This window comes from Gadus morhua, unplaced genomic scaffold (genome assembly GCF_902167405.1).
Source record: "Gadus morhua unplaced genomic scaffold, gadMor3.0, whole genome shotgun sequence".
Taxonomy (NCBI): Eukaryota; Metazoa; Chordata; class Actinopteri; order Gadiformes; family Gadidae; genus Gadus; species Gadus morhua.
The window spans coordinates 1-12,500 of NW_021964121.1; the positions used below are offsets into that span (position 1 = coordinate 1).

At 49.6% G+C, this 12,500-nt stretch overlaps 1 protein-coding gene across 1 annotated transcript in view; it reads left to right on the top strand.

Annotated features, from left to right (window-relative positions):
* Window positions 1-4,861: 4,861 nt before the first annotated feature.
* The window catches only part of LOC115539053 (SLIT-ROBO Rho GTPase-activating protein 1), a gene marked incomplete at its 3' end in the record, with an annotated part of 20,713 nt that continues 13,074 nt past the window's right edge, over window positions 4,862-12,500 (top strand). Inside the window, 1 exon segment of the mRNA XM_030350255.1 lies at window positions 4,862-5,505. Coding sequence (XP_030206115.1) covers window positions 5,439-5,505 — 67 coding nt within the window.

A 12,500-nucleotide genomic window follows, 5' to 3' on the forward strand; every position in this document is an offset into this window, starting at 1 on the left:
TTGGTGGGATAAAGATAAACCTGACAAAGCAAACAATGAAACCAAACGATTACAGTTGACGACAATGTATTGATGAGGTATTGGCAGACTGTTTCAATTAATGTCGATAGGCTACCTGATACCTAATATCCTCATCCATAATGTCTGACTTGACAACCAGTTTGTCGGGTAGGCCTACTGTCTGTCTGTCTGGACTCTACATTCAGACCAAGCTTGTTGTCAGGTGTCTATAATGCAGTATTCTTACGCATTGTATAAACACATTAATTATTGACTGCCAGCAGAAAAGTAATGAGTATACACCCCAATCGGTGCAGTGCAGTCGACGTGCTCATTAAGGTAATAGATCGAAAACTATCCCAGGGAACCAGGCGGCAGAGGATAAAGATTGTCCGTTCAACAGCATTAATGACTTTTATTTAGTTTTTTTTTACCCCCGATAACTGATGTCGTAATTAGGAGTGAACCATTTCCCACTTTCAGTGCTCAGGATGGTCCTATTAAAACCTCCTTAACACTCTATTGTTAGCACAGTTATCCGGAGCTTTGCATTTTCTGCTTGACTAGATTTTACGAGGCGCCACATGGGGGAGCTCTACCGTAATGGCAGTGGTAGCTGCTCAAACACTGAATGCACCTGTTGGTACAGGGCGAGAGCCCTAGCGTATTGGCTGTGGTAGCTGCTCAAATACTGAATGCACCTGTTGGTACAGGGGGGAGCTCTATACCGTAATGGCAGTAGTAGTTGCTCAAATACCAATATACCTGTTGGTGTTGCTCATGCAAATAACTGATATTGGAGATAGCAAACTGAATTATATAATGGATTAGAACCACAAAGTGTTTAATTCGCCAGGTAAGCATTCATACCTGGAAGGCGTGGTGTGTTGGTGGTTCTAAGAGAGAAGTTATCAAAGAAAAATAAATTATGCGAAGAAATTAAGTACCTTAACCAAATAAGAAACTATTCAATACAAAATAAGTTTACAAATATATTGCATATTAACAGTATAAAGGTGTTGAATATAAAATGAGAAGATAATCAAAATTCTGTGATGAGTAATCACAGACATTTTTTCTGTAGACCCATTTCTAATCTTTAATTCAAAATTGCAATCCTTTATTATAATTATTCATCATGATTACAATTGTAAGACCAATTGCATGATATAAAATCTGCTCACTTAAGTGATCAGCTTTAGTGAGCAGGGAATTTAGCCAGATTAATCAATTCTGAGTGCATTTCATAGACCGAACTTACATAGTTTTGCTCCACTCTTACAAAATTGTTAAAACTCTTTTGAATATACATCTTAAAAAAGTGTGTGTATAATAATCAAGGACATTTTGAAATGTACCAGTCCCTGATTCCGCCGCTAGGAATCTGGTACAGAAGGTGGGATAAAATAACTGAATAACAGATATAAATAGAACATAACTGTCACAGAGTTCACAAAGCGACCACAGCTGGAGGCTATTAGTGTCCAAAGAAATTAGATTTCATTGTTGCAACGCAGACAAAAAGAGATCCGCTTCATTCTGTTTGGTTTGTTTTGAGACGCTTCGGGATGGAGTGTGTGTGCGTGTGCGCGTGTGCGTGTGTGCGTGTGCGTGTGTGTGTGTGTGTGTGTGTGTGTGTGTGTGTGTGTGTGTGTGTGTGTGTGTGAGAGAGAGAGTGAGTGAGTGTTTGTGTGTGATAACTTGTGTGGGAACTTGTGTGTGCGTGTCTGTATGAGTGAGTTTGTGTGTGTGTGTGTGTGCCTTCGTGCGTGCAAGTATGAGTGAGTGAGTTTGTGTGTGTGTGTGTGTGTGTGTGTGTGTGTGTGTGCGTGCGTGCATGCCTACGTGCGTCCCTGTATGAGCGAGTGCGTGAGTTTGTGTGTATTAACTTGTGTTGGTTAACATCTCATGGGCAGGGCTGATCAAATCACGAAAAAGCGAGTAGGCAAAATTACACTTAATTTGGCGTCTGTGGGTAAAGTCTTCCACAGATCCCAACGCTGGGTCCCCGGGCCCCCTAATGGTTTCCTGGTTCCGACACTGGCAGAACGTGTGAACGGAGAGGACCCCTAAGTGGCCGTGGGCCGCATTCTTTCACACGGGACTCTTCTCCGACCCACCGTGGCGGCCATACGTTCAGCCTCTCCCTGGAGGCTTATTCTGGATGTTTGCCTCCGACGACTGGAACAGCTGGGGGGGAGGGGGAGGGGTTTGGACTAGAGTGCTCCGACTCCCAGACGTGAAGTTTTGGGTTCGATCCCCGGTGTCAACCACAGCCTGCTTGTGTGGGTCTCCGTGGGAAAGAGGCCTGCTCCTTAACGACATCATAATTATTGTATTTATGCATCTGAACTCACTGCATATTGCTTAATGAGGACGTAGTATTGTAATAATAATAAACACTACAAAAACAATAGGGATCCAACCTGTTGGCTTGGACCCCTAATAAGGTCGGTTTAGTCAGGAGGGAGAGCGGGGTTGAGTCGTAACCAGAGGGTTGGTGGTTCGATCCCCGGCTCCTCCTGGCCCAGTGTTGAGCTGTTCCTGAGCAGGATACCTCTAAACCTAACTGCTCCCGAGTCCCGACGAGCTGGCTTTTAACTCCGCCGTCGGTGTGTGTACTTGTTCAGACAACGTGTTTGTAATGGTACATCACTGGACAGCTCCATGATGAGCTCGGGCGAACTTGAATCCTCCTAGGACCAGGAACGCCTCTCAAACCATTCTGTGCCCCCCCCGTCTCCTCAAGGGTAGGTTGGTGGCCCTGACAGTGTTATTGTCTCGTTCTTCGCGCCGCGGTCCACTGCGTACACAACAACAGCCGGGTCGGTCATGGGACAAGGCTCTGTCTCAGCAGATCGGTCATGGTCTGTCTGCGTGTCAGACACCGCCTCTCTATCCCTCTCATCTACTGGGGAAACAGCTCCCTGCCCAACATCGTTAGGGCCCGGAAGGCTCCGGGGCCCCAAGGGTGCGTTGGGGTGGGAGTAGCTGAATAACTCTGGGTCAGGTAGGTGTGTGTGTGTGTGTGTGTGTGTGTGTGTGTGTGTGTGTGTGTGTGTGTGTGTGTGTGTGTGTGTGTGTGTGTGTGTGTGTGTGCGCGCGCACGTGCCAATGTTTACGCACGCTTGTACACACACACCTACTCACTCCCTCTCTCTCATATATAAATAAGCATGCACACAATCCTGCGTGCACACACACTTGATGAAGTAACACGTCTTCATCTTTTTACTCCTGTGAAATAGTTATTCTCTAATGAATATGTGCAGAAGCGGACAGTTAAAGAGAGAGATGCTGGAGGATTTTGCATTTAATTGCGTTCAACAGCTTTTGGCCATGTGAAGAATTGTGCTGCCCCCCTGTGGATGGAAACACGCACTGCAACTGTCCAACTAGACACGCACTGACTGACAGCGACCTGTGAACGACTCAAAACCAACACCAAGTTTTTGGATTAATGTTTCTAATGATTTCCGGATTCGATATATTACTTACACGATTTAAGTATTCTGTGTAGAATGTTGTTCTGTGCCTTATTGGGCGATTTCTCTCCTAGACTTTATGGGTCGATGTTTATTGTGAGTGTATGGTTGGTAAAATTAAGTATCATTGTAAACAACGTAAACAGCTACTAAAATCTGCAATTGACTAATTACATCAATTTTACATAGCCTCACGGTAATTTCACAAATACCTATTTTGGCGTTTTGAAAGCAGGCAGCCTTATGCAGGGACGGTTATCATCTCTGTCGTCTTTTTTTAATGAGTTCTTCTCGGGACAGAGCTCATTAACACAACATATGGTCCTGAACAAAGAAGCCTGCAGGCCCGCTTCGCTTTCTGCTCTTACGGAAGCCTTGAAGCCGACTTGCTTTTGGCAGCGCATGAAACACCTCCACTAGCCACAAAGAGTAGCTGTGTTAAAATGAATTACAATTCAGTTTATTCTCTTTTTGTGTGGAGCCGTCCTAAAGATGCAAAACCGAGCCACATGGTGGATACTGAGCCGTGTTTATTTGACGGATGATTATTTGTGTTAGGATAATATAGCCTACATTATTCATTAGCGAGTCAATGCATTGCACCACGGCTGCATAATAAGTATAGGCCTCGGCACTTGAGGAAAACTATATAAAAACATCTTGTAAGAGAGAGTAACCAAATATTCTCCGGAATGCAATAACCTAACTTGTACCGCAGTGAAAACAAGATTATCCGCATGTTTTATTAGTAAGCCTATGCAGACGTTCAGATAGGCCACTTTCACACAGATGTGTGAAAGTGGACACAATAAATTAAGCATACAGGCCTACATTAGATGCTGCCGCTTAATTCATAAATAATTTATTTGAACAAATTAACCTTTCATCGTGTATCTGCCTATTATAATCACGTCATACCTGTGCGTGAACTCAAATGTTAAAAAGTGATGACACGCTAAATAGGCGCGGGGCGTTTAGCCCAATCAGCTACGTTTCCATTTACCACAGCCAGTGGTCACATGACCCGTCAATCCATTCACAAATCCCGCCTACCAGGTCGCACCCTTTTCGCTGACGTTTTAGAAAAAATAACAGTCTTCGTCAATCATATCGTTATCTAATATCTGCTTTCACCCCCCAAATCATATCGTTTTAACGGAAAGGTTACCAAGAGGTGACGACACAACAAACGGCTACTTCAACAGCCCTTAACCGGAGATAACCTGCCTGTACCGGCGAGGAGGGCGTGTCGTGCGTACAGCTCACGCTCACGTGTGTGCGTGTGTGTGTGTCAGTGTGTGTCTGCTTCAGTGTGTGTGTGTGTGTGTGTGTGTTTGTGTGTGTGTGTGTGTGTGTGTGCGTGCGTGTGCTTTCGTGCGTGCGTGCATTTGTTTGCATGTGTGCTAGTCCGCACGTGCGTCTGCGTGCGTGTATGTGAGCGCGTACCCGCTCCACTGCCGTAGCACTACTAGTGGGCGTGTGCCCCGCTCTTCATTGAAAAACGTGTGGCGTGGCGTGTGTGTGCGCGTGCGTCTGTGTGTGTGTGTGTGTGTTTGCTGCTTGACGCTGGTCGGTTGAGCGTACGGTGGTCGGTTGGGGATATTTCCACCACTACACTCGAGCGGCTGACAGGGTGTGTTTTGTGACCTAACTATGGCGGGGTATCTGTGCGGCCAGTGGCGGTCGGACTGAGCGTCTCCCCCCGGGCGGAGGACCAGGGCAGCGGGGCTACAGTGTGTGTGTCGCTGCGGCAGTTGGACGGATGTTCCCAAAGGGCGCCTGTGTGTAAACTTGTCATTAAGAGATGAAACCGCGGGCAGTGTGAGCGCACGGAGAGGATTATTCATACACACACTTTAGGGTGGTGTTATTTATTTTTTTACCCGATTTTTTGGGGTAATTTTTTTGTTGGATTGATTGATTTTTTGATTGATCATCTCGTTTTGTGTCGACATGTCAAACTCCAATAAAAGCAAGAAGGACAAAGAAATCCTCGCCGAGTACGAGAGCCAAGTCAAAGGTAAGACTGTTCTTTTTCCTCTCTAGCAATTTATTAAATCGGCCATCTGGAAGGCGGTGCATAGTCACACCCACCTTTTTACCTCCACACACACGTACTCACCTAGCTACAGCGGCGGCAGGCGTGCTGGTTGGCGCACGCGCGTGCACGTCCGCCCGCACACACCTGTCTGCATGAACCCCCCCAAAAATAAAAAAATAACCTGCGTGTGTAAACATTGAATTCGACCCGCGGACCATGTAGTATTTTGCGAGCGCGTGGGTTTTTTGAAACCTCACCGCGAGACGTCAGGATTTCAGGGTTCATCCTGAGTGCTGCACGGCGCCTGGGGGGGGGGGGAGCGTAGCGCGTGTGTGTGTGTGTGTGGTTTTAGGGTGGGGGTCCGGGGGGTCTGCAGTCCTTGCCCTGTCTCTCTCCCATCCATGCGTAAAAGCAGGTGTTTTTACTGGATTCTATTTTTTTTATTGCTAGCGCGAGCATGTGGTCTCCCGCTCGTGGTACAACGACCCTCCGGCGGTTTGCCAGCGCGCCACCGGTGCGTCTGACGTCCTTAATGATCACGAGCTCGAGCTGACGGTAGCCCGGTATCAGCCTGCTATCCGCTGTCACTATTGGTATTCCGCTGAGGATGCGACTGCAGTAGGCAGTGGCACCGTGTGTGTGTGTGTGTGTGTGTGTGTGTGTGTGTGTGTGTGTGTGTGTGTGTGTGTGTGTGTGTGTGTGTGTGTGTGTGTGTGTGTGTGTGTGTGTGTGTGTGAGAGGGAGAATGAGAGAGAATGAGAGAGCGCCTGGTCTGTCTGTATGTCTGTCCATCCGTCTGTGTCTCTGTCTTTCCAAGTCCATCCCTGTGTGTGTGTGTGTGTGTGTGTGTGTGTGTGTGTGTGTGTGTGTGTGTGTGTGTGTGTGTGTGTGTGTGTGTGTGTGTGTGTGTGTGCTCCTGTGTGTGTGTGTGGCTCCGGGGGGGGGGGCCAGTTGATCATCTATGGGTGCCTTCCCAAGGTGTGATGACAGGACACATGGAGAAGCCTTCAAGCCTGCCAACGCCACCGGTCCTGTCAGGATGGCTGCCATGGTTACAGAGAGAGAGAGAGAGAGAGAGAGAGAGAGAGAGAGAGAGAGAGAGAGAGAGAGAGAGAGAGAGAGGGAGAGGGGAGAGAGAGAGAGAGAGAGAGAGGAGGAGAGAGAGAGAGGAGAGAGGGAGAGAGAGGAGAGAGAGGAGAGAGGAGAGAGAGAGAGAGAGAGAGAGAGAGAGAGGAGAGAGAGAGAGAGGGAGAGAGAGACAGAGGGAGAGAGAGAGAGAGAGAGAGGAGAGAGAGAGAGAGAGAGAGAGAGGGAGAGAGAGACAGAGGGGAGAGAGAGAGAGAGAGACAGAGGGAGAGAGAGAGAGAGAGAGAGAGAGAGAGAGAGGGAGAGAGAGAGAGAGAGAGAGAGAGAGAGAGAGGTCACCGTGGTGTCTCATGGTTATTCACGTGCGCGTCCATGCACACGCACAAAATGGCAGAAATGGCCTCGTCTCATCCCCCGCTAATAGTTCTGCGAGAGCGCGAGGGATGTGCACACGCACGTCTGTCGGATCACAAGTGGACCCCCCACCTTCACCCCCCACCTGCCCCTCCCCGAGCTCCTCCCCCTTCTCACCCTCCCTTCGACCCACCCTCCCCCTTCCTCCCAGCATTCTCAGACAAAAAGATAAATGTAACCCCACTGGACCCCCTACGGTTAGCCCTACTGTTAGCCCCACTGTTAGCCCCACTGTTAGCCCAACTGTTAGCTACTTTTAACCTCACTGATAGCCCCACTGGTTAGCCCCACTGTTAGCCCCACTGTTAGCCCCACTGTTAGCCCAACTGTTAGCTACTTTTAACCTCACTGTTAGCCCCACTGGTTAGCCCCACTGTTAGCCCCACTGTTATCCCCTACTCTTAGCTCAACTGTTAGCCCCTACTGTTAGCCCCCACCGTTAGCACCACTGCTAGCCCCACCGAGGGACTGCGGAGCGCTGCTGTTTACCCCTACTGTTAGCCCCAACTGTTGGCATCACTGCTAGCCCCACTGTTAGCCCCTACTGTTAGCCCCAACTGTTGGCATCACTGCTAGCCCCACTGTTAGCCCCTACTGTTAGCTCCAACTGTTGGCATCACTGCTAGCCCCACTGTTAGCCCCTACTGTTAGCCCCAACTGTTGGCATCACTGCTAGCCCCACTGTTAGCCCCTACCGCTAGCCCCACCGCTAACCCCCTCGTCGCTACCCCCACTGCTAGCCCTACCGTTAGCCCAACCGCTAGCCCCAGGAGGGACCGTAGCGTGGTGGTGCTGCAGTGCTCCCCGCCCGCTGCTGACGGGTCGGTCTGTTGTCGTTCGCTCTCCAACGGGAGCATCTGTTCGCGTGGAGGATGACGTAAGGGGCAGCTAACACCACGCTAGCGCTACTCTGACGCTACACTAAGTCCAGAGTCCCTCGAGTCTCTCCTTCCTGCTTCCCGCCCTTATTCCGAGGCGTTCCCACACCCTGCCGTCCGAGAGACCTCACCTGTGTCAGGTGTGAGAGCATCACGTCGTCGCACTCCGTGTGCGGTGTGGTGTTTCGGATCGCGATTTGAGGACACAGAACGCGGACGGCGCACGCTCCCGCATACCTATGACGCCGTCAAGATGGAAGAGCGGCATTTCCTGTTGTGCCCTTTGACCCGGAGCAGATCGAGAATGATAATTCTCCACCACCCACCGTCACCCCTACCACCTCCTCCACCACCTCCACCTCCCCCACCACCACCGCCAGAACCACCACCACCCATCAGCAACCACCATCACCACCAGCACCACCACCAGCACCACCACCAGCACCACATCCACAACCACCAGCACCACCACAACCACCACCACTCACAACCTCAACATGGAAGCTCCATTGTTTATAGCCGCCATTACTCAAACCCCTCAAATGAATCTCCATGAATCTCTGGCGCTCCTTCATCAGTCTTGGCCCTCATCCATCGTCTAAAAGAGATCGTGGGGGGGGGGGACAGAGAAAAAGGTTAATAAAGGGTTTACATCTCTTCCTTTTTTACATCCTGTGCACTTTCTCCAGTCGGAGTCACAGTGTGGTGTCGACGAGCAGGAGAGGAGCGATAGTGTGGCGGTTTCTCATCTCCTTCTCATCGCTCTCTCCTCTCCTCCTCTCCCGGCTGCTTCACACTCTTCTTACATATTCGCTTGTCACCTCCGCCCACGCGAGCTGTCAGCTCCTAACAGCGCTCCCCGTCGTCTCTTAACAGTGCAGCGCGCCACCAGACAGACAGACACTATGCAGCCACTCTGCCAACAACCAGGCCTTCTGTCAGTGAACTCCCAACTCCGAGATAGTTAGCGTTTTTCCACTTTTTTCTGTTTCTTCCCCCCCCTTTTCGTTTATTTATAGGTGCCTCTCTTCGCTACAGAGGCACTTAGCACCGCTGTGTTTCGTCGTGCAGATTAAACCGCCGGCCCCGTTTGGGGGGTTCTCAAAGTCTGCGGACACATTGTTCTGACTGTGTTCTTCTTGGGCTTTTTTTTTTTTTACTGGCTGCATGTGCGGGACTCACACGCTGTGGCCCAGATACTGTGCTGGTGTTCTGTCCCACACACACGCAGGCACGCAGGCACGCATGCACGCACGCACGCACACACACACACACACACACACACACACACACACACACACACACACACACACACACACACACACACACAGAGGAGGAATGACACAGAGACTTTGAGTGATTAGATTTAATGGAGAGTAGTAGGATGGCATTAGAGACACTGTGCGTGTGTGTATGTGCGCGCATACATGTGTGCGTCTGCGAATGTGCATCAGTGCATTCAAGATTGTTATATACGTAAGTATCTGCTGTGCACAAGCAGGTACGAGCGTGCATGCGCTCGCGCGTGTGTGTGTGTGTATGTGTGTGTGTGTGTGTGTGTGTGTGAACGTGCACGTGAACGTGCACACACGTGCGCGAGTGTGATCCTTGCTCCGGGCACACGGCCAAAGCATGCAGGGGATGCCCTGCATTCTAATGACCAGAGAGATGCACCGCAGCTCCGAACCATCTCTCTCTCTCTCTCTCTCTCTCTCTCTCTCTCTCTCTCTCTCTCTCTCTCTGTCTCTGTCTCTGTGTCTGTGTCTCTGTCTCTGTCTCTGTCTCTGTCTCTGTCTCCTCCCTCCCTCTCTCTCTCTCTCTCTCTCTCTCTCTCTCTCTCTCTCTCTCTCTCTCTCTCTCTCTCTCTCTCTCTCTCTCTCTCTCTCTCTCTCTCTCTCTCTCTCTCTCTCTCCTCTCCCTCTCTGTCTGCCTCTCTCTCTCTCTCTCTCTGTATCTCTCCCTCCCTCTCTCGCTCTCTCCCGGGCGAGTGGCGGAACGTATAGATCGCTCCTTGTAACTATGTGGCTTCCAAGTCTGCCTCCCCTCCTTGGCCGTGATTGGTCCGTCGCCGGAGGCGGTGTGTAATGTATACATACACGCGGCTCGCCTGGTGGCTTTCTGGGGCTGAAACCTTCCCATGGCGAGACCCGGGGGATGGAGAGAGTTGTGATGTGTCGCGCACGTGGTGCTGTACCTTCCCCCCCCACCCTCACACCCTTGAGTTATTTTAGAAGATGTTGTGAATGAGGCTTGCGTTTAATACAATAAGAAAAGGACAAAAAGATACCGAAGATACAATGGTCGTGTATGTCGGCCGTGTCTAATAATGCAGGAGATGTGCATCTCGCTCCCCCTAATGAGAGAGAGAGAGAGAGAGAGAGAGAGAGAGAGAGAGAGAGAGAGAGAGAGAGAGAGAGAGAGCGAGAGAGAGAGAGAGAGAGAGAGAGAGAGAGAGAGCCAGAGAGAGAGAGAGAGAGAGAGAGAGAGAGAGAGAGAGAGAAGGATGGAGAGAGAGAGATACATAGGTACAGAGAGATTAGGAAAGAGAGACATGGAAGGGAAGAGAGACATAGGGATGGAGAGAGATAGAGGGTGAGACAGAGAGAGAGATAGGCAGTGAGAGTGAGACGGAAAGAGTCGTGGAGAGCGAGACATGAAGAGAGAGAGAGACACAGCAAGAGACACCATCACAAACACAAACAGATAAACCGAGAGAGACATAGAGAGAGACCTGTAGATAGACCTAAAGACAGAGAGACAGAACGACAGTTGAGAGAGAGAGAGAGAGAGAGAGAGAGAGAGAGAGAGAGACCGAACGACAGTTGAGAGAGAGAGAGATGCAGAGAGAGAGAGAGAGAGAGAGAGAGAGACCGAACGCGATTGAGAGAGAGAGAGATGCAGAGAGAGAGAGAGAGAGAGAGAGAGAGAGAGAGAGAGAGAGAGAGAGAGAGAGAGAGAGAGAGAGAGAGAGAGAGAGAGAGAGAGAGGGACTGAGACAGAGACAGAGAGAGAGAGAACTGCAGAGAGAGAGAGAGAGAGAGAGAGAGAGAGAGAGAGAGAGAGAGAGATAGGGACAGAGACAGAGAGAGAGAGAGAGAGAGAGAACTGCAGAGAGAGAGAGAGCGATGCAGAGATAGAGAGAGATGCAGAGAGGGAGAGAGAGAGGGGAGATTGGAAAGGGGCTCAGGTGAGTGAATGAAGTCGAAGGAGAACCTGGCACCATGCTCTGTGTGCGAGGTTATGGTGGGCAGCTTTCATGCAGGTCTTGGATCTGTGTGTGTCTCTGTGTGTGTGTGTGTGCTTGCACCTCTATTAATATATACAGCGGTCGGCCTCCCCTGTGTCCTTGGACCTGGTTGGCAAGGCAACGGCAACCTCTTGAGAAGGCGCTTCCGCTTCCTGTTGATGCAGTGATGTCATCACACGTCGCAGAATAACACATGCACATGCACACGCACTAACATACCTCACAATCATACATGATGATTCCACACACGGGCACACACACAAACAAAATAATAAATACACTTACACCTAGACATTCACAGAAACATCCTTGCACTCTAATGTGTTTGTTTCTGTTTGTTTGTTTGTGTGTGTGTTGATGTTCACTAATGAGTCGTTACAGATATAGGCACGGGAACAGCAACACAGCACACACTCACTCACTCACTCACTCACTCACTCACTCACTCACTCACTCACTCACTCACCCACTCACTCACTCACTCACTCACTCACTCACTCACTCACTCACTCACTCACTCACTCACTCACTCACTCACTCACTCACTCACACACTCCCCACTCACTCACTCACTCACTCACTCACTCACTCACTCACTCACTCACTCACTCACTCACTCACTCACTCACTCACTCACTCACTCACTCACTCACTCACTCACCCACTCACCACTCACTCAGTCTCTCACAGAGGGAGGTCAGAGAAAGACGGGTGTGACAAATCGTTTGAGGCTATTGATTGGTAAAGACTGAATTAGCTACCTAGTCCGCTCACTGAAAGACAAGGCAGGCTTATTATCTGTAGCCCTCCTTTTACTCAAACCCAGACATCTGCATGATCTCACAAGGACATATATAGCTTGGGGGGGAGGGTTACACTGTGCAGAAGACTCCAACGTATTGTTTCCGCCTGCAGGAAGGGCCGTCCTCCAAATGAGCAGAATGTCCCTAATTGATTAACCGATACACGGTTTGATTGATCGATGAATGAATTACTTAATTCTTGATTTAAAAAATCTTCTACGGACTGTTTATATTTCGGGGTGTCTTTCATCAGTGAAGCGTCATTCACCACCCTGCTCTAGATCATAGGGTAATGGAAGAGGCGGCAGTGGGGGAGTGTGTGTGTGTGTGTGTGTGTGTGCGTTAGGGGTGGGTATTGCCAAAGAAGTCACGATTCGATTCGTATCACGATTCACATGCCACGATGCGATTATATCACGATGCATCGCGATACTTGAATTATTGCGATGCATTGCGATGCATTGCGAATTTTCACTGAACACTGTTAAAAAAGAAATTAAGCCATTACCAGTGGCTGACTGGCTGTGTATAATCTGGATAGTGTGT